Source organism: Saccoglossus kowalevskii, chromosome 13 (genome assembly GCF_978046115.1).
Source record: "Saccoglossus kowalevskii chromosome 13, keSacKowa6.1, whole genome shotgun sequence".
Classification (NCBI taxonomy): Eukaryota; Metazoa; Hemichordata; class Enteropneusta; family Harrimaniidae; genus Saccoglossus; species Saccoglossus kowalevskii.
The window spans coordinates 18,702,525-18,724,660 of NC_140653.1; the positions used below are offsets into that span (position 1 = coordinate 18,702,525).

The 22,136-nt window shown below is 34.1% G+C and overlaps 1 protein-coding gene across 3 annotated transcripts in view; it reads left to right on the forward strand.

Annotated features, from left to right (window-relative positions):
• LOC100378454 (conserved oligomeric Golgi complex subunit 1-like) overlaps nt 1-22,136 on the forward strand; it is a 77,408-nt gene that overhangs the window by 19,763 nt on the left and 35,509 nt on the right. For all 3 annotated transcript variants that reach the window (XR_014931399.1, XM_085507010.1, XM_085507011.1), the window contains 5 exons: nt 211-287; nt 1,818-2,001; nt 3,104-3,235; nt 5,468-5,656; nt 6,843-7,013. Coding sequence is in view for 2 of the 3 variants with exons in the window: in XM_085507010.1 (XP_085363136.1) it covers nt 211-287; nt 1,818-2,001; nt 3,104-3,235; nt 5,468-5,656; nt 6,843-6,977 (717 nt within the window). In the remaining variant the exon portion in view is untranslated. The remainder of the gene's footprint in view (nt 1-210; nt 288-1,817; nt 2,002-3,103; nt 3,236-5,467; nt 5,657-6,842; nt 7,014-22,136) is intronic.

Here is a 22,136-nt window from a genome sequence, read left to right on the forward strand (position 1 = left end):
AAATTTGCTAATTTAAATTTATGTGAACATTTAGAATAACATTGGAACTCGATGTTTCCCAAGTTTGTGAACTTGAAACCCAGTGACATTGCTCAAAACATCAAAATAGTGAAATTAAATGCCAGTGAAAATAAATGGTTTTACAGTATGCAGGCTTTATGTGTCCTGACAAGTCAGTTCATCTGACATATAAGTTGTATTTAATTTCAGGCATCATGGTATGTTCAGTCTGTTTTATATAGCCTTTGTGAAGAATTCAACAGAGTTGGAGGGCATGCTCTCCCTAAGTAAGTATTCATTTGTAATTGTTGATCAACGTGAAAAAATAAACAGACTTTAACGTCTCATAATCCTTAAAAAGGGAGTTTTACATTTTTGAACATAAACTCAAACCGCATCTAACCCTGCCTTTGACCCAGCCGAGCTTTTGATCCGAACCCAACCTTTGATTACAATCCAACCCAACTCCTGATCCCATTCAAACGCGACATATTTACCGCGCATTAATTCCCACCTCTGACCCCAATCCAACTCAACACTTGGCCCCAATTCCAATCCAATGCAACTATTGATCCAAATACACCCAAACTACCAGCTCCAGTTCAACACATAATCAAGCGTTACATTTTATCCTAATCCAGTCCAAAATATTTCAATTCTTGCCCCATTCAAACCCAATTCTTGACCCAATACATTGCAACCAATCCAATCCATTCAATTTAAACCATCCCAAGCCTAAACCAAATCAACGCCAACATGCGTCAGTATTGAATATTACTAGTGGATCACTGACTATCCTCGGGGGCGGAGCTACGTCACAAGACGTTCCATGTTGCTAAGACGCACACCACTGTACATGCATTTCTATTAGCTCTGTGCGCGCTGCTGTGGAACGCAGGTTGAGTCGGTGAATATTCGGAAAAAAAAAACACAAACTCAACTTTGAAGTAATCCCGAACAACCGAATTTATATATGTTACACACGCAGGGCTAATCTTGTTACACTGTTCAGGGAAGTCTCAACAACCATCCCGAAAACCGTTTTCTGCAAATTTTTGGCCTTTGTTTTCAATGCAATGGTTGCCAGGCGGTGAAAATGCCCGAATGTCCGCCCCCAAGGATACCAGCTCTCTACAGATTATAAGTATTTTGTTTCTGTTACCGGTACTATTCTTGCGGGCAACCATTATTGGTGAAAACAAAAATCAAAACTTTCAGAAAACTGTATTTGGGGCTAATTGTATTGACTCTCATGAACAGTGTAACAGGATTACCCCTACGTGTGCGCAACATATATAAATTTTTTTGTTCGGGATTGTCTCATACATGTAGTTCAGTTTTTTCTGTTTTCTCAACTTTAGCCGTTTTCATCGCTTTCTCAACTTTAGCCGTTTTCACTGCTTTCTCAATTTTACCCGTTTTCACCTCTTTCTCAATTTTACCCGTTTTCACCTCTTTCTCAATTTTACCCGTTTTCACCTCTTTCTCAATTTTACCCGTTTTCACCTCTTTCTCAATTTTACCCGTTTTCACCTCTTTCTCATCTTCAGCCATTTTCACAGGTTTCTCGCCTTTAGCCGTTTTCACCGCTTTCTCAATTTTACCCGTTTTCACCGCTTTCTCAACTTTAGCCGTTTTCATCACCTTTCATGCTACATAGCAGCTCCCGTACAGCCCATAGAAATACATGGTACAGTGGTGTGTGTTTTAGCAACATGGAACGTTCTGTGACGTAGCTCCGACCAACAGAATACAAGAAAATCCCAGTATCTAAAGTTTGAATAATTTGACTCGTCTTAACGTCTTTTAATTTACAGATCTGTCATTCAAGAGATGATTACAAGCATAAGTGACGACATGTTATCTGCGTACGAACGCATCTTGGACAATACATCGAAAGATGACAAACCATTACCACTGACACAATCCAGGGCTTTGCAGTTGTATTTTGATGTGAAATATATGTCATCTTTAATGTCTGGTAGGAAGGACACTGAACAGGTACGTAGATGTCTAGGACGATGCATATATAATTCTGATAAGTTTTGTAGTGAAATTCAAGCATACTAATTGCCTAATTCGCATAATATGTATAATCATCACATTTCATTGAAATTTGGTTTATAGATGCTCTGGGGTAGTCGTGAAATGATTAGTTTAATGTTGAAAAACATGCATATTGATTATCTAATTATTATTAGCCAATTTCTGATATATCAAAAAATCAGATTTAAATTGAACTTGTGGTATAAATCAAATCAAATTTATTTTCTCAAATAACAAACAAATATTTGTTGCCAACCTTCTTGTTTGAAAGGCTAATTAATTTTTAATATGTCGCCAATACTCTCAGCAGTGAAAACAATTTAACAACATGTTTTTTGTTTGTAGTATTCAGTTATTTTTATAGTATGTGTCATTATCTGTCAGGCATGGTATAAAGACAGTACATGATGTCATATGAAAATAAAGTATTCTACAGTACTGACTAACACACCTGACAGCGTATGCAAGATGATAGTCACATTTTCTTTGTTTCATACTGGTCTATGATTTTTTTCTTTTATGCATTCAGCTGTTGCTTGTTTTTTCTCCATTAACTTCTCCTTCTTTTTCTATTTTTCAAACATTTCCCTGGTGGTCAGCCTTCAAGAAAAAGTTGTATGTGTCTGTATTGGTGAATTGTTGTGGCCCCTGACTTACTTCGTATTGTCCATCGGCGTTTGTCGTCCATGTCAACGTTTTACTTTTTCGACTTCTTCTTGAAAACTACAAGCCTGATTGCTTTGATACTTTGTGTATATGTACATTGGGTAGACCTCACTTAGATTTGTTAATTTTGTGATGATATCTTTAGTTCTCATTTTTTGGTAAAAAGTGATATTTTCGACTTCTTGTTGAAAACCGCAAATCAGATTGCTTTGATTGCTATATATATATATATAGGTACTGCAGGTGGACCTCTCTCTGTGACAGGCACATTTTTATCTAATGAACACAGTAACCTACAACATAAATATTAGTTGGCCTCATATGTTGTATATATGATATCTTTTGACACCGAACCATAGTACATCACTGCTTCAATTCTGTTTTTTTTTAGGAGAGTACCGAACACGCTAGAAGAATTCAGAAGTTGACTGAGACTTTAGAAAACAACATTGATCCGTTTGACTTGGATGTCTTCATACCACATTTGAATACTAATTTGAATCGGCACTCAATTAGGACTTCGGTGAGTTAACTGATTTAATTGGTTACTATAATAGATCTTAGACACAAACGACGGTCGCCGTAATCTTCTCAAGAGTGCAACCATCACATTAAAAATTACTTTATCGCAAAATATTGACAGCCTACTTATTACGCAGATCAAATTACACAAAAAAATCACAGAAGTGTGAAGTTAACACCACTCACCAAACAATTCAGAAACTTTTAGACAGCAAAATTAAAACCAATTACCCACGCATGAGTGCTGTGTAATTACCTGTTTGACTGATGCTTCGGTTTTTGCGTCTCGTCACATCATTGCTACCTCTTACATAACACAAACTATATGGTCTCCACAAAACATTATTTAGATTCCTAAACATTTAAAAAAACTTACCCGACGTTCCTCTCTCTTTGAAAAGCAGACGGGGTGAACTTGGACTTGTCCGAAATCTAGTTCTGTAAAATGTGTTAGTACTGTGGCAGGTTTAATTTGTTGGCAATTGTCTTTAAACCCAAGCTGTTCTTTTATAAATGAGGGTAGATGTTCGGCATAAGAATCGGCTGTATGATAGTACCGGTATAAGGAGAATGTCCATCCCCTCTTTATCTCATTGATTTTACGGCTTTGGATCAATTGGAATCGCGTAAATTCTCACACTATTACTATACACATTGCCGAGTCCAACAACAATACAACGCCAACCAATAAATATATATCGTTAATAGTATCGTTAAATGACACAGTATTATAAAAGTATAGCGCAAGAGTATGGATTAATCTCATATTTTGGCGTTTGGTGGCGCACTTTTACTTTGACTGGAGTTGAAAAGCTGGAAACAACTGACTGTTTCAGAACAGGTGGGCGTGGCTAAAACACGAGAAATATCTCAAATTTACTTGGATGCAACATAGACCCTCTTTTAGAGGGTCTATGGATGCAAGTAATTATTTTCAACCAAAAAATCACTAACTGTCTATTTCAGTGGAACACAAATTCAAACAGAAAAATGTGTGGGTGGGCCTTTCACAGGCACTTTAAAGGTACATCAAGGTTCACTCAGATTTATGAATACAGTTCAAATTTTGACAATTGAAGTCTTCAGTTATCAGTACAATACTAAATTATAGGAAATCACTTTATGATGAGTTGTACCCATAGTGTATACATTCATCCAGATGTTCCATGTATTATTTTAACATGAGTATTTTATAATCAAATGTCATTCAAGTTCTGTATCTTCTCAGATAGTGTTTCATTCTTTTTCATCGTCATCACATTCGCTGTTTTAAATATCATGGTTATATATATCAGTTTAATCAATGATGAGAGAAAATGAAATATTATTTGAGAGGTGTAAACAAATTGTGTGACTTTCTGGCTATCAACAAGAACAAAGCAGCCATTTTTTTCTAAGATTTATTATTCCGTCATCTCACTGTCTTGAACTTGTGATTGAACTTAACCACATTTTCTGTATTACCATGTCTACTAAAATTTTCTCTGTACAATATTGGTCTTCCTCAATGCTATGGGAGTTAATCAATAGGCCACTTTCATGACCCCTAAAGGTCACACATCCTGGTACTTTTATGACCTTAAAAGTCACACATCCTGGTACTTTTGTTGGTATGACAGCATAACAAACATACATTTTGGCGCTTGAATGTATCTTTTTGTTTCTAACAGAAACAATTTACTCGAGTAGCCAAAACAAATATTCAAGTCTTGGAAATTGTACAAAAATATAAAATACCAACGAAAAGTACCAGTACCTTTAGAGTGACCTATTCACTGTTACCCAATATTCACACTTGTCTCTAAAAACTGTGAGAATTGAAATTCATCAACAACGTTTTCAAGAAAATGCACAAACATCCTGATTAATTTGCGTATTGATCCTCAAATCACAAATTTATTCCTTTGTTTCAAAAAAATCCAATAATCAGGACCTGCATTAAGCTGGTGATTTGAATAATGTTTTAAACGCCAAAGTTAAAGCATATATTACTAAATAAAGCAGCGTAATTTTTTGGCAATTTTTTTTTTTAAATGTTGACCAAACCCTGTAGCTGATGGGGGATCATGTTTACTTGGTGCAAAATTAAAAATTATAGAAATATGCACCAAAATTTTAGTGACAAAATTAGGACATTCAAGGGGGTTAAAAAAGTACAAGTAGTTTCCATTAAAAACAAAAGAATTTAGAAAACAAACTATAGAGGGTGCAATGTCTTTTGCTTACTTTGTAGGTCCTTCTAGGAGCATTGTCCACCCCAGAAAGACCCATATATAGCCATAGACCCATACCTACTGGACACCAAGAACAGCATAATGTGTTACCGCTCACACCAGCACAAGGTCGATTTAGTTTGTTGCCGTTAAGTACAACACACAGTGGTTACGGGGATGGACAGTCGTTATTATCTAAGCAACTACAGGTGAGTTTATTATTAATTTTTCTTTTAAATCAAAAGATGATTCTTAATTTACTTTTCTGTGTAATGTACGTCACTGGAAATTTATTCTGTATTTTGTCAGAGACAGAAACACATTGTCTGTCTAGGTTTTCTGATCACTCCGCAATACAATTATCTAAATCACATAACAAGGGGTCACAGTTCAAGTTGCATCCTCAAACGATCCCGTGTAAAGCAATATATCGAACAGCGTTTGTAATCAACTAACTCTAGTTTCCCAGAAATACAGACAGAATAGAACACTTCAAACTTCACCATTTCGACCACAAAACTTTCAGCGTTGCAAGTTGTGAAGCTAACGCGATGCTGTAGCGACACTGAAGCAAAGCCGAAATGAAGCTGATGCCAAATTGTAGCCAAACCGGATGTTTGTTTACGTGAACCTGACGCAAAGCTGAAGCCAAATATACCAAAGCCGATGGGACAGCCGTACTGAATATCACATAATGCTTTGACCATTCACGTTCAAATTTTATATATTTTTGAAACTTGATAACTTATTGTAATGCATTTACTTTTTTTTATTGCGTGACAGAAATAGTAGTTTTATTGAACTTCTCGGTATCTTAGTGCTTTCATATGATTGCGCATTGATCAGGTGATGTTAAAACCACTGGGGTTAACACATTTTGCTGTTCTGAATTATTAATGAACTATATTATTGTTGAGACAGACATAATACCATACTAATAGAGTTGTATTTTTATCTATTTAAAAACATTACCCTAAATACGCACATATGAAAATATTCGTAAATTCTCAAATATGCTGCTTTAAATTCAGAAAGAGATACAAATGTACATTTTTGTGAATTTCGTGATTCAGTGACTATTGCAAAATTTTGTTTTCACGAATGCTGTAAAATCATCAAATTATGAGAAACTGCTAGCAGCGATTTGTGTTGTTGTATTGTCAAATGAATTAATGTTTTGCGTTTGTATGGTGAATGATTATTACCATAAAAACAAAGTAAATTGATTGTTAGAACCAGTGGTGGCAGCCTTCTTTAATATGGAGTATTCTGAATTCACAATTTTCAAGCACTCTATTAAACTAGTTTTGTATTTTGTGACAATTCAAGATCACCCAAATCATATTATGGGGCAGAAACAGTTGAATAATCATACTATCTGGTTTATTTTCACAGTTGACGACTCCTAGTTTGGAATCTATTACGAGAAGTAGTACAAAGACAGACGAAACTATTGATAGCAATACAGCGTCATCTCTTTATTCTAAGCTGGGATCTTTTGGATCATTTAGGTCTAACTGGTTGTCATAGAAACAGGAGACAAATGGAGCAGCATCATTTAAGCTGGTAAGACGTGCCTTCTGAATTTGTTTCATGGTGATGATCATCCCACTTTTCAAACTTTGTGTGTGATTTTTTTTTTCTAAGACAGAGAACGTTCAAAACTTCAAGGTTCCTCGTTATGTCCTGTGTCCCCATAATGCATATGGATGATTTCTATGTCTCCGTGAAGTATTGAGTTTTATCTTTTTTAAACAAGCGCATTTATGTACTGTTAAACCATTTATTTTCACTGGAAATTTAAAAACCAGCAAATAATTAATGCATTTACAATATTCAATTGTTTTTGAGTTAGTCAGTATCTGGAAAACTGTTTGCCCAGATGGAATTAGACATAGTGAAACCCACACTTGACTAGTTGTTTTTTATTCGTGCTGATGTGAATAAATTATGTGAGTTTAAATTTGTGAATGTTGACAAAAGATGGTTGGTTAACTATTGTTAAGTTAGTTATTGATCACTACATCGAAGGAAGTGCACGAAACTTTTTCATTTTTGCCAAAACATGAGTAGGTAAGGTAATTTTTTTTATTTGGTCAAATTAGTTGCAGATATTGTTAATTGCTCCGCCATGCTCTTTTTAATACTAGTGTTCTCTTCCATCATCACATGGGAACTATTTCTAAGATTTCTTGTTTTCTTGTTGGTAAGTAACATCTGACGAAACATTGGGATTATGATGGATATAAACTCCACAGGGCTGGAGGTAACTCCCGAATTATTGTGTATTAAGTGATTAGGTGGTTTATAAGAGGTCACCGAATGTCCTACTTTGTCTCGTTATCTCACCTGACTTTGAAATTGCAAGTGCTGACATCCGTGAAATTTCCCACCGGGATCATATTCCATCATATGTAGGAATTAATATGCCATAGTCTATGTGTCCATCTTTCCATCACAATTCCATTTATAGCAATTTAATAATGCTCTCGTATAATAATAATCAATATTTAAAGTTTTAAGAAAATAGTTATACTCCGTTAAACAATCCATTTATATGTATAAATCTTCCGCTCCAAATAACAACTGATCAAAAATTGTTTTATGCCTGTTTTACTCATCATACATATTGAATTTAAATAAAAAAAAAATTAAACTGCGTATGTATGATAAGAATGAGTGATATGATAAATTAAAATATTAAATATTAAAACTGTCCACGTAACAGCAGAATTGCTATTCATGTCTTAATTATATATTTAGATGCAATAGTAGACAGGTAATCTCTGAAGACACAAGAGATGTACACATGGTGTCCTCCAGGGAAGCATCTAGTGTCACACTATATCTAGTTCATTTATCATGTGTTTGTGTGTGATGAGAATTTGTATTCTAGTTTATATTTATATTTTGTGGGTTTGAAGCTCCCCCCTCCTCCCCCTAGCCAATTGCTTAGCCGCGATATACATTCCCGTACAGGATCCACAGTCCCTGAATTGTATAATCATAAGTTTGGGAGAATGACGTCCTATTGGACGGGAGCGATAACAACCGTTAAACTGTTCTTGTCATCACTGCAAATTAACCCTTGAAGCCGCATATATTTTTTCACTCTCAAACTAAGGTAAATTTGTTCACATTTTGTGTAATTTTCACTGAATTCAATTTTAATTTTGAACCAAACAGACAAAATGTGACATCGCTTCTAGTTTTTGATAATTTTTTAAAAAAATATTTGCAACATTTTGTGTGAAAAACAGACTATACATGTAAATGAAAGTATTTTGTGGGTGGTGCCTGAAGTCGACTTTCATGCTCAAAGAGTTAAAGAGCTTATCCTTAATATCAAGAATAGATAATGTCCACATTATGATTGGCTTCATTTTCTCACATCAGCTTTCTTAACAACTGGGGTTTCCATGTCTGTACTTGCATGGGCTATATGGCTGTTGATCCAAGTAACCATGAATAAGGATATAGTGATATGTGGACTCCAATACATGATTTGTTTTCCCTGGTAGGAGTTCACATGGGTGCTATCCTCAGGCCCGTGAAAATTCAAGAAAACAATAGGAACTCAACTTTGAAGTACCGGTAATTCTGAACAATCAAAATTATATGAGTTACACATGCAGGGGTAATCTTGTTACACTTTTCAGGGGAGTCTCAACACCCATTCCAAAGTACCATTTTCTGAGAGTTTTGGTTGCCATGCGGTGAAAATCCCTGGATGTCTGCCCCCGCGAATAAACATGTTACTAAAGATAAAATCTTCTGTAGATCTCAAAGTTGACTTCTCTTGAAGTCAGCAGTTCCCCTGTACTCCTTTTGTAAACTTTCCCTAAATGTAAAGAGAAGAAGACTGATTATGTGTTGGCAACATTTCTACCATTGTCTTCAACTATTCCTATGGATGTAATAAATATTTCACTGTAAATAAAATATAAATTTTTGAGATATGATAAATAAATTTGGTGGCATTCTTGTTAATGATAAATTAGCGATGTTCACTTTGCCTTGCTGTCCTCATGGTCTCAGTGAAATGTTTGGTTTTTCCCATGGCATGCTGACATTTTATCGTTTTTTTTAAGTTTTGAGTTTTGTTTGAGTTTTGTTTGAGTTTCAATTTAATAGAAATATGTGAGACGTATAAAGTTGATTATCAACCACAATGATTCTTTTATTACTGTAAATAGTGTGGTTATATTTCCATTCCAGGCAAGTAAAAAAAAAACATTGTTCAATAATTATAAATAACTGCATTGAACAAAAACAAAATGCTAGAAAATGTTGTCAATTTCACCAGTATGATTTCCAGCTGTATCCAATAGAGAATAATATTTTAAGAATCGTTAAAGAGTGATTTTGTCAGTCTATTAAATTCATATTTAGAATCAAATTTCAAAGGAGAATATTCTAACGATGAGCATTTCCTGATCGGATATACGGTAATACCTTCAGGAGTTCTGTTAAAACAAATAACAGTGTCCACTGAGACTGTGACACCAAGTACTCATTGCGGCAGCCGTAATGTACGCTGTGCCATAATGTACGCTGTGCCGTAATGTACGCTGTGCTGTAATATACGCTGTGCCGCAATGTATGCTGTGCCGTAATGTACGCTGTGCCGTAATGTACGCTGTGCCGTAATGTACGCTGTGCCGTAATGTACGCTGTGCCGTAATGTACGCTGTGCCGCAATGTATGCTGTGCCGTAATGTACGCTGTGCCGTAATGTGCGCTGTGCCGTAATGTGCGCTGTGCTGTAATGTACGCTGTGCCGTAATGTACGCTGTGTGGTAATGTACGCTGTGCCGTAATGTACGCTGTGCCGTAATGTACGCTGTGCCGCAATGTGCGCTGTGCAGTTGAGCTGTGCTTGTTATTCTACAAAGCGTCATTGCTGCGTTGATCTGATCACAAAGTTCTCTTCAATGTCTTCAGGAGGATTTTGTTGTAACTATGGTAACACTTTCAATCCATTGAGGCAGCAAACAGTGAAAATTGAAGCGATATATATTTTCAATTCTATCTATAAAAGTGGCACTATTGTATTTGCTTATTTAGAAAAAAAGCATATGCTTACGTAAAGTACAGAGATGTTTCTATGGTCGAAATGAGTATTCAACATACTAATAAATGACATTGTTGGTTTTTTTATGTGTGCTTCTATTCAAGATGTACTGTACTTTTAATAGAGAAAATACAGTATGCGCTATTTCTGAAATATTTATGTAAATCATAACTTGTTGGGCTGATCTAAAAATCACTCAAATCGTAGTTTCCAAGCTTGTGGCTGTCTTAAAATTTTGAAAAAAAAAATCAGTTTTTAGCATTTTCCAGTTTTTATATTGTGAGAAAATCATTCAACATTGCGCACTGCCCTCTATAGTTAGTTTTATTTCACATCCGACCAGGAATTGACTATTAATATAAATGAGTGGTAATTTGATGGGTAGGAATTCAACTCCAAGGACATCCATACTTAGACATTCCACTCACTGGAAACACACCATGCAGAACAATTGATGAAATGCTGTCTGAAACCTCTATGGACTCACAAAAACCCAATGTAGATTTCCTCCCAGCTGGTTATCTTGTACCGTTTCATTTCATTCCCATGTTTTATGCATTTTTTCTATATTTCCGCATACAGCTGCTTCCTGTACTGTTACTGCTTGTTTTTTAGTCTCCCCCCCCATATAAGTCTCTTTATTTTAATTTTCATTTTATTGGTGTAAAAAATAAGTATATAATTCAGTTGTTTTGAAAATGTTTGTCTTGTATCTATATAATGTACTGTATATAGCTGAACTTGAAAGCATGGATTTGATGTATGGTTTGATCTGCTCATAAAAAGAATTAGCTTTTTCTCAGTCATTTTCTTTTCATTATTTCCTTCACCATCCCCTGGCTCATTTTGCTCTCAGCCTCTTTTGAAAAAAACAACGATATTATTGACAGTGAGATAGACAATTGGTTTGTCACCAGAGGGCAGTATGTATCGTTCTTACAACGTGCTACAATAGAAGCAGGTCACTATACAGTTGAACAAAAACAGCCTTACCGTAAAATCTGTATTAGAAGCTGCATCCTTAATAGAAGCCGCACCAATTCTTTTTGAACAATTGAGAACCCAAAATTTACCATTTTGTCATATGTGTAGATGCTCTAATAGAAGCCGCCATCCCTCTATTGCATTGTACCATTTTATTAGAAGCTGCGGCTTTTAATACACATTTTACAGTACTTATTTTTTTAACAAGAGGCGGATATTCGTAAAACATTTTATTACAATCCCTAGTTATAGCAGCTTTAGTGAACTATTGTCCTTGCAATAACACTTGGATTATCATATCGTGAAAGTTAAACAGTTTACTGAGTATGTGCCATTATGTAAAGATTAAGTAATAGTTATTCACTTGCTTTGCTATGAAAAATCTGTTTATAAAAACTCAAATTAATGATTTTGTTAACAATATGAATTACTGGGAATCCAAATCGCGATGTTGTATTGTCATTTGACCCAAAAAACAAAACGAAAATGTCATAAGAAGAGTGACTGATATATCCTTAGGCCAGGAAAAACAAATTCTCTGATTCTCGTTTCATGGAAATTTTAAAATAAGGCGATTTTTTTTGTTTTGTTTTTTTTAATACTGAGCTTAATTGAGGGAAATTTGAGACAAGTGCGAGTACAAGCGCATTTTGGAATGCTTTAGAAGGAAAAAAACGTCCGAGGCGCATAGTTCAAAATGATGCGAGCAGAAACGAGAAACAGAAATATTTTTGTTCTCAACCTTATTTAAAACTCTTCTTTTCTAAGCAAATTTAATAGGCAAGGTATTACTGATACGTAATATTCCTAAAATACCTTTTACAACTCTAGATGTATTCAAAAAAAAAATATAATACTGTATTTACTTTATTAGTTTTGCATCTCTGATAGCTGCATTTGCAAGCACCAAACCCTATACAATAGAAAGTTTTCTCCCATAATGCATTGCATAGATGTGCAGTAACATACTCGATAACACAAAATTAGAATTCGGCTCAAATTGCTGTAAAAGAAACTAAATTGCTCTTTACGTTCTTAAGTTGTTGATCGCTTAATTTCAGAACTGTATATACCGCCCGGGTTGAAATGTGAACCATTCAGATCAAATGAGAGGTTAATATACTGGGGTTAAACGTGTTGGAATTTAATTATTTTTTTAAAAAAAGTAATGTACTTAAATCTCCACTTCAATCTGCACCTCCCGCGGTGTCAACTGGTTTACACTTTCAGGACCGACTTTTTCTCCATTGCTTAATGTATTACAAACGGTATTATAATAAGTATCACACCATTCCAGCGTTAATTATTAGCTAATGTATGAGTCTGTCATGTAATGACTGACGTCAGGAAATTCATCAAATTTAAATTAAACAGACCTGTATTTTTTTAATTATGTTCGTTTTTTTATGTAATTACATTTTTCGTATTTGTGATTATTTCTAAACTTGGGACTATATATTCTTTCCAAACCATTAACTTTTGCACGATTAGTTTTTTACTTTATGATTTATCTTTGGATTATACCACCACTCCCTCGGTAACTTGTTATGTAAGTCTCCAATCATTGGTATGCAGTGATAAATGTCTTTTTGACAATACCTGGTAGAGATTATCAATATGGCCTTGAAATGAGTCGCTTTGAATATTCAGTAATTCTCAGAAATAAGCACTGTAAAATTTACCTTGTAATTAACCTTTCAATTTAGTTTTAATGGGGTATTATTATTTCTGGACTTGTGTATGACAATGTTGTTATTAGTAGGTTGTTGTCAGGGCATACTTTACATGTTTACTTCACAACTATAAATCATAAAACTATTAACTGTGTGTCAGTATTCAGTTTTCGTGGCCTTGTCTAATCGCCCCCCCCCCCATTCAAGAGGTTTGGATGCCATCATTGTCTCAAGATTAATTTCAGTAATTTATCCAGTTATCCTTATAGTTGTGTTTTTTTAACTTAAAATTAGTTACCATGGTTTTATATCATTACTTATTAAGAATGAATGAATAAATAAATAAAATCACTATGAGTTTGAAGGTCGGTCGTCGTCACAGCACGTGCTTGAATTTCACGTAAACAAAAAATGTATTTTATAAGCATTGTGTACATTACTATGAGTCCCATATTGAACAGAACACGGTATGACATGCATTCCCTTTTAATAAAACTAGGAAAAAATTATACAATTCCTTCAAAATGTGGGAAAAACAACAAATTTTTGGCCAAACAGATGTTATGATGTAATACTTTACGTGTAATCTTTTAGTGGAGAATCAAGATGAAGGACAACATATACTGATAAAAAGTTGAATAAAGAGAATGACTTTTCAAAATGATATAAACAAAAATCAGTAAATTCTCCTGAATTTGTGGAGCTCTCCCATTTGGAGCATTCTGTTTTTAGCCGAGACTTACACTCGAAGGATTAACTTGTTTCAGAACCGAAATCTCAATTGTCTGTTTGCTCTGGACAGATTACTCTTCTTAACGCCATAGTTAACTTTCATCACATTTCACAAAGTGAACCTACTTTTTTCAGAAATTGCTACCAGGGTATGTTAAAAAATAATTATTTAAGAATTTGTAGAAAAAATACTTAGAATTTAGCAAAACGTTGACAGGAAAAAATATGTCAATCAAAAAGTTAAGCTAAAAATTTCTACACATGCTGGAGCACTAAGAGTGGTGTTCTGGTTATTTATTGCGCCCTCTTTTCAATTATCATGTTCAATGTTCAGGTTCTTCTCATGTGATTGTAAAACTGGACTTTGTCGTTAATGACCCAGACCGATGTGATATTACGCTGAGGTTGATTGCTACAGCTATTAAGAATATTGTTCTCGTTTGTGATAATGATGATCTCATTCGCTGTATAATGAATGAGATGTTCTGTTTAGGCAATTTATACAGGTCAACTAGCAGGCTCCAAAATGTCCTTCCTAATTTAGGGTGGATTTTGTCAATTAACCGCCATCCGGTAATCATTACGCTATAGTGTCACCGTTGCAATGTACGTCCATTTATCATTTATTTTAACATGACACAAATGCAGATGACATAGTAATTCCGGCGGCAATTCTTTGTCTCTATGGGCGGTACGCATTTCAAATAAAATCTAGTTCCGTAATTAAGCCGAGTGATTTTCGGCTTCTATGTCGGCTTCAGTAAAATTTATCATGCTGCAACTTGTGAAACTATACATTTAATGTGTGTGGCCAAATTTAACCAACATTTTGGTGCTTCATTTTGCCAATTTATATTTTTTGGTAATATTTTTGGTAATTTTGGACCAACTAGACATACTGACTACAATTCCTGATCACAATTTTGGAGAAAATATGAAAAAAGTTATAATTTGTGATGGTGGCAAAAGTTGATCTTTCTTGACTTGCTGAAAAAAGCCACACATGAAATGTGTCCTACATCTGTGCATTGTATGCCATCAGGGGAGATTGTCTTTATACAGACAATCTTCGAAAATGTGCCTGGAATAATAATATTATAGCAACATTATCCTTTTCTTCAGCTTGTAGTATGCACGTCCAATATCCACTGATCCTTATCCCGTCCAATTTATTGATTCAGAAGTATTTGGATAAAAATAAAGGGTGATGTCACTTTTTGTCTACGACAGTCAAACTGAATCGTAAAGAATGTCTCATCCGGCTTTCATGTGACATCAATAATCTGTATTCATCTGAAATTTAGTCTAATAACCCATTTATGAAATGCTCAGAGGACACACGGCATGTCAAGCAATTTTCATCTGAAAATTGAGTTCATATACAAGATCAAAATCGAGATAATGTCTAATTTGCATAATTACTATTTTATGTGCAATGAAAAGTCTCCTGAGGTACAGTTTTGACGTTTGAGTATCGCTATAGAGTACAACAGACAATGCCTAAAAATCGTAATAATTTTTCGTCAAAATCAATGCACACTCGGAAATTCAACACAGAGTTTTATATACATGTTTATTGTGTATGCATTAAACAATGTTTACGATATGAATCTCGCCTGTTTATCACGTGACTTTATTTGGAGAGTGCTGGAGGGTCTTTATTGCTTAGACAAACCAACAAACAAAACCCCCTATCTCAGCGAGTGTTTGTTGTTTACAAATCAAGCTAATTTTAAATTCATCTTTTAATGTAAATTTCTCATTACCCACCCACAATCCTAACATTTAATGATGTATTTTGTGGTTGGAAGGTAGAACCTAAATTTTCATAGTGAGAATTTCATTTTAAACATTCTCATCAATTGTAATTTTTTACATTTGTTTATATCAATTTTCTTTTGTTTTAAATTATGACAAAAAATGACTCGCACATTATAAGATTCTTTGTAATAATATTCTTGTCATGAAAATAAGGAGGTACGATGCATACAGATTTCTTACCGCTGACAGAATCAACGATTTTGCAGTGTCTGTTTGTATCTCAACAACTTCCATACATAACGTATTTTTTCATCACATCTGCCTCTCCCTGCTTCCTAAATATGAATGCCTAGGAGATGCAAAGCCGTTAATATTATGACTTCCTCTGTGGAGACATCCAATAAATAAAATCCAATAAAGAAGGAAACATTTTGATGAAGCATAGACTATGGGAAAAGTCTATGCTGTTTAATATCGGCAGGCCATTGTCAATGCCATTCTTTTTTCAACCAAAATGTCAATGCAACATTTTGCTAATATTTATCTATTTTTTTATAATTTGTTCGATAATTTTAGAACAAATAGCACTAATTTGCTATTGGCTACAGATCTTGATCAAAAATTTGGAAAAAAAAATTATGTGAATTTTAATATTTGTTCGATGTTAATCAATACTATCACCATTGCCTTTCACAGTTCTTTCTGGATTTGTTTTAGTATGCAAGAAAACACTCAATTTTACTTTTATCTCCTCTAGGAAATTGACAGAAAAAAAATAAATAAACAAATTTAAAAAACAAAAAGTACATGTTTTTAAAGTAAAAAACAAATACCAGCAGCATCATTTTGCCAAAAAATCTAGCAAGAATCTGAAGGGGAAAATATTTTGCATATTTTTCTTTCATTTCCTCTGAAAATGTAGTCCACCCCTAACTGTACATTTAACCGTTGAAACCTTATTCAACATGTCTCACTCTTTCAAAAATGTTTACCATTATCTAGAAAAAGAGAATACAGAATTTACCTGCATTACGAGAATTGATACTTTGTCTGTCTCTTGCAGGCACTGTCTAACTACAATGTTATCATTTACATATGTAGTAAAAAAGGCTTTTTCATAATTTCACAATGTACAAAGTTTTTACATTGATGTTTTTGTCGTAATATTGAACAATGTATAGTAATGCTGTTTGAAAGAATTCCAGCGCCAAATTAACCACATTTTCTATTTAACCTATTTATAACCCATGTTTAACATGTACAATTGCATTATAGCGCTTACCCTGTCATTCGTAGTATTCAAATTGTTTTTTAATTTATATAATGTTTGAAAAGTCAGTATAAATTTCATCGACTGTCAAAATGACCAACATTCTCTTTCAGATCACTAAATTTAACACTTAATTACTGGTAGTGTTGAATTGGCTTTGATATCAATATTGTAACTCTGGAACATGAAATCTAATCTAATGTTAGTTCATTTTTTTTTTTTTTTTTTTTTCTTTTTCTTCGATAATTTTTTTGTTTATATTTTTACACCAAGCAGCAGTTTAGAACTCTGAGCATCATTGTCCCTTCTGGCTTTTTTTCCCAATTATAAATGTAAGTGCTGTCATACTTGTAGTGCATTTTGTCACAGAAACTATATTCCATGTGTATAACTGGTAATAATGTGTGGCTCAAATGGTTCTTTAACGCACTTATGTGGTATGCAGGTTTGATCAAGTACAAGCGCCTGCAGGCCTATTGTTTTGTTTTAGTTTGTGTGGCTAGGCTGCACAGTAGCATTAGATATCCAGCTGTTCTGACTTCTGTACTTTTTTTAGTATTACCCAGAATCCTCGTTGTTATCATGAAACCAAACACTTTGGAGTCACCAGGGGTCAGAGTTGTTTGTTTCATTTGTCTGGCATCCCCTGTTCACACTTACAGTTCAGGGTATCCCAACATTCACTCATTGCTGTGACTTCATTTGTGTCTGAGATGTGGTGAGGAGAATGTTTGGAAAATACGCATGCAAACATTTCTTAACGTGTCTTGTGTACCTATCAGTTCTGCAGAAATTATGTGAGGTCTATTCTAGAAATGTTACAATAAGAGAGAAATCTTTTTTTTTTTTAATTTTTCATGAACAACCTGTATTTGATTGATTTCTCATAAAGTAATATTCATATTACTTGTAATTGATCAATAAAATAAACTGATTGATTTTTTTCCCCAAATAAAAAACACAATCATCGAAATTCCAACTCAAGTTAAACTTTTGAACTCCTATTTCAGTGTGAATATGGCTAGCTATCAGAGGGTGAAGAACTCATTCTATTTTTAGACTGTCTGTCTATGTGGTTCATCCTGGAATGCTTGGCCTTTGGATATGCTTGGAATGTCCAGGATTCCCTGCTCCGGACAGTTTCATGCATGACAGCTTTCCATTCAGCACATGCCTCCCATTCCCGGCATTCCGTCAACTTTCATTTCGCTGTAACTAGACACTGACATGCCAGGAATCTTCTGTCCATATAGCACCTCCTGTCAACTACGTACCTTACTATTTGCCATCCAATACCTCATAATAACTACTTCAAAAGTTAAATTTGAGATGATCCTATCTGTATATATTACACTTATTCAGAAATATTTATTCCATTCCTTTCTATATTTAATGTTTATTAATACTCGTTATTGTAACCTATTAGCTATGACCCTTGTTCGATGACTTTGGTGATGTCTTGTTTCATGTGATGATGACCTTTGGTACAACTGTAACATAATGACATCTCCATCTGTGTTCGTTGATACACATATATGGTAGTGTTGGTGTCATTGACTTTCTGTTCAGTCACAAAATGTAAAAATCACATCTATCTGGATAGGACTAAAACTACATGATAAATTGTAACAGGATCCTCTTCAAAAAAAGCTGAAATATATAAGCAACAGCGTGTATTTGGGTGATTTTAGAATCAAAGGAAATTTATTATCATGGCAGAGTACATGTGTATTTTTTAGGACATTTTGTTGACAGTCCCTGGCAATATAAAATGTTGTTTTTTCCTGACTTTTAATGTAAACAAGCAAATGAAAAATGCAGCCCAATTAACAACTGACATATATATTTATATTCAGGATACTGTGACATGGCTGTAATGAAATACTATACATTAATTGTACATGTACTTTATTTTTACCAGTTCAGGGTTTGTTTTTTTCATGATTTTTCTTCATGTCTGGTTAATGATAAGTTTTGCTAATATCAGTATTGTATCTTCACTGGATTTAATTTTCATCGATTTAACTCCTGAAAAAGAAATGGTATTCCACATGAAAATTTACCATTCTTCAGTATATCAACAGAGAACAGTAATCACTATGCGTATATTACTTATATATTGCATTTAGTTGATATGAAATAATATATTTAATTCATATGCATGCGTTGACCAAAATTTGGACGTTACCATAGTTCACTCCATATAAGTCCTTCTGTTGTTATACTGCCCTCTGTAGTTTCAAAATAGAAATGTTGCCTACACACGATAAAAATTAGGGTTAAACAAATTGGTTTTTAAAATTTGTAAATTTGAATGTGGTAGGATGTTATCGTAAGGCAAGAGCATGCTGGGATACCTGCATCAAGCATTTGAACTTGGCAGATTCTATAATGATAGTGATGAAATGTTGATGTTTGTCAATATTTTAGAAAAAAATAATTTAAATGAAAAATCAAATCACATGTCTTATGATAATTTGTAAAATAAAATTTAAAAAATTGATATTGGAAAACTAATTGGCCTTGAAATATTTTCTTATTGGACAGTAACAGTGCCTCAGTGCAGTAAGACAATAAAAAATGCTTCTCTTCCGTGTTCCTATCTACACGTATATCTAAATTCCATTCTCTTATTGAAAACAACACTCACTGATGAACTTTCTCAGTTTGATTGAACTTTTTACTCGACCGTGGCGAGAATGTAGTTGGAATTCTGTATTTCCAGCCGAGTGACATGTTAATTCACTGTGAAAAACAGTTGCCGAGGTCTTATCCCACTGAGGAGTGGATTACGTAGCAGTACTGATACCTTATACTGACCAGTATGCTTAATTTGCATAATCCTATTGGTTAAAATGCAGCATGATAAAGTCAAACAACAGGATCTTTATAACTTTGATAATTGGTTAATTATCGTGACAGTACTTCAGATGTTCCAATTAAAACTTTACATTTCAGTTCCCAGTGTCCTAAGTCTATAACGTTTCAAGTACATTAGATGCTATTTAACGATTTGTTGCTATATATATTTTTTTTTGCGATTTCCTGTCATTCACAGAGATTCCAATTTCCCAAAATTCATTGCTTCTCTGTGTTGTGATTTTCCCAGACTTTTTGTTTAATGAAATGAATTTGTTTACAGTAAATTACATAACATTTTACTGTAAAAGCATAATTTTCACTAGTGCGGAAAAAACTTCGACCACTTTTAAATGATTGGTTTTGAAAAACAGTTGGTTTTTTAGAAAACAAAATAGTGATGAATTTTCGACCAGTCAAATTTTTTAGAATTCAATGAATATAAAAGTTGGGTTATATACGGTTGCTTCGCGAATTAAACGTCAAACAAAATTACACGCACTTTCCTCCATCAACATAGAGAATCACTTTTCTAAAAAAAATTTTGGAGTAAAAATAAGTGAGCAATTTCTGGTAAGGTCGAAATTTTGAAGGTCAACAAATTACGAAAACCAGCCAAATAACTAGGTGGTCGAATTTTTAGAGTTGGCAAAATTTTGGAGTCTCTGCGGTATTTAATTTTACTGTTTTTGATATTTTGACATTCCTATTTATGATATGGTGTTACATACTCACGTGGATTCATTATAATAGCAGATTTCATTATAGCGAAATTAAAACCCAGTGAATAATTAATGCATTTACAGTATTTCTGCATAGCTGAATATGAAATGCTTGACGCCAGTAAAGTAGGCAATCTTCTTATACGGTTTTCTCTGTATCATGTGATCAGACATGTTGGTTTATCAAATCTGCCAAACTAATGTGTCTGACTCAATCCAAAATCCATTTTAACAGTATCAACCAGTCTATGTTGTCTATTTTTAGTGAGTTAAGAAATTTCTATCTCATGAATAGAGGTTACCTTACCGGTTCTCATGTACATATCTTTATAAATTTATGTTCATAAAAAAAATGAGATATGCTTCCAAATCAGTCAGATTTGTAGTCCGTTTATTTCTATTTCAATATATGAGTCCTGAAATGTGAAAAAATTGGGGTGTGGGTGTGGTTTTCTAGATAGCCTAGTGTCTGAACACTGTTGTCAACTTTCAACAATCTTACCTGTCCTGCAATTTCACAATATGACACCCCAAATATTGAGAAATATAATCTATTTTCAATTAAAGTTTGAAATCAAGGCAATGTACTCTTGCATCACCAGGCAACCTACACACAACATTCTTGATGTTATTTTTGCAGGGAACTTCTGTCTAGATATCAAAAATTGCTCTCAATATAATCCAGAGCAGTGACGTTCGAAAATACTGAACATGCAGTCGATTAAATCATGAATATGTATTGTCACTATTTTGGTTGATAATTTATGTCCCTCATGTCACCTTATCTTGTCAGTAGTGTTGTTGATGTTACTAAGTGTTCTGCCATATTGTTAATTATTCATGACAACGTTTGATTCAGACAAACACAAAAGTAAACACAATCAATAAAAGTCGTTGTTAAAGTGACAGACTCAGGATGCCGTTTATAATGTTTCTGACGATGACTGGATTCAGCGGTAAACTTGCTGCAGGTGTCAAGGAAAGATGTTTAAAGCCATAACGAATAATGTATTTCATTTCCAAAACGTGTTCCATTGTCTCTAGTGTCGTCATTTATATTATTACCATCAGATAAATAAAACCATGCGATGCCGAACAGCGCTATTCCATGTGCCAACATATTGCACATCAACTACGCTGTTTCTGCTCACTGTGAGCAACTGCCCAGAACCAGATCATTAACCGCAACCAAACGAATACATACGAAAAACAGCTTGTTGTGATTTCTACTAGTTTTACGTAATATGACGGCATGTTGTGTTTCCTGGGACCTTTTCCTGAACTTTTGACCCAGACAGCTGTCAAGTCATTTAAGCCCCTTGACCTTTGACCTGGGCATCTGCTAAGATATGCTCTGTTTCTTTGCCAGTTTAAACAGATATTACCGTAGCACAATTTCGAACATTACTCTTGCCATAGCATTCTGCTACGGGCTACCTTTACAATTAAAAAAAAAATCAGTTTCGTCACTCAGAAGCAACGCAAAGACAACAATGAAAAGCAAGACTTAAACTTTCCAGTTGAAAATACTTTTAAGATTTTCACTTCAGTTTCTATGGTAATGACTAATTAACGAGTAAGCAGACAGAAAATAGTGGATGTCTGTAGATACAT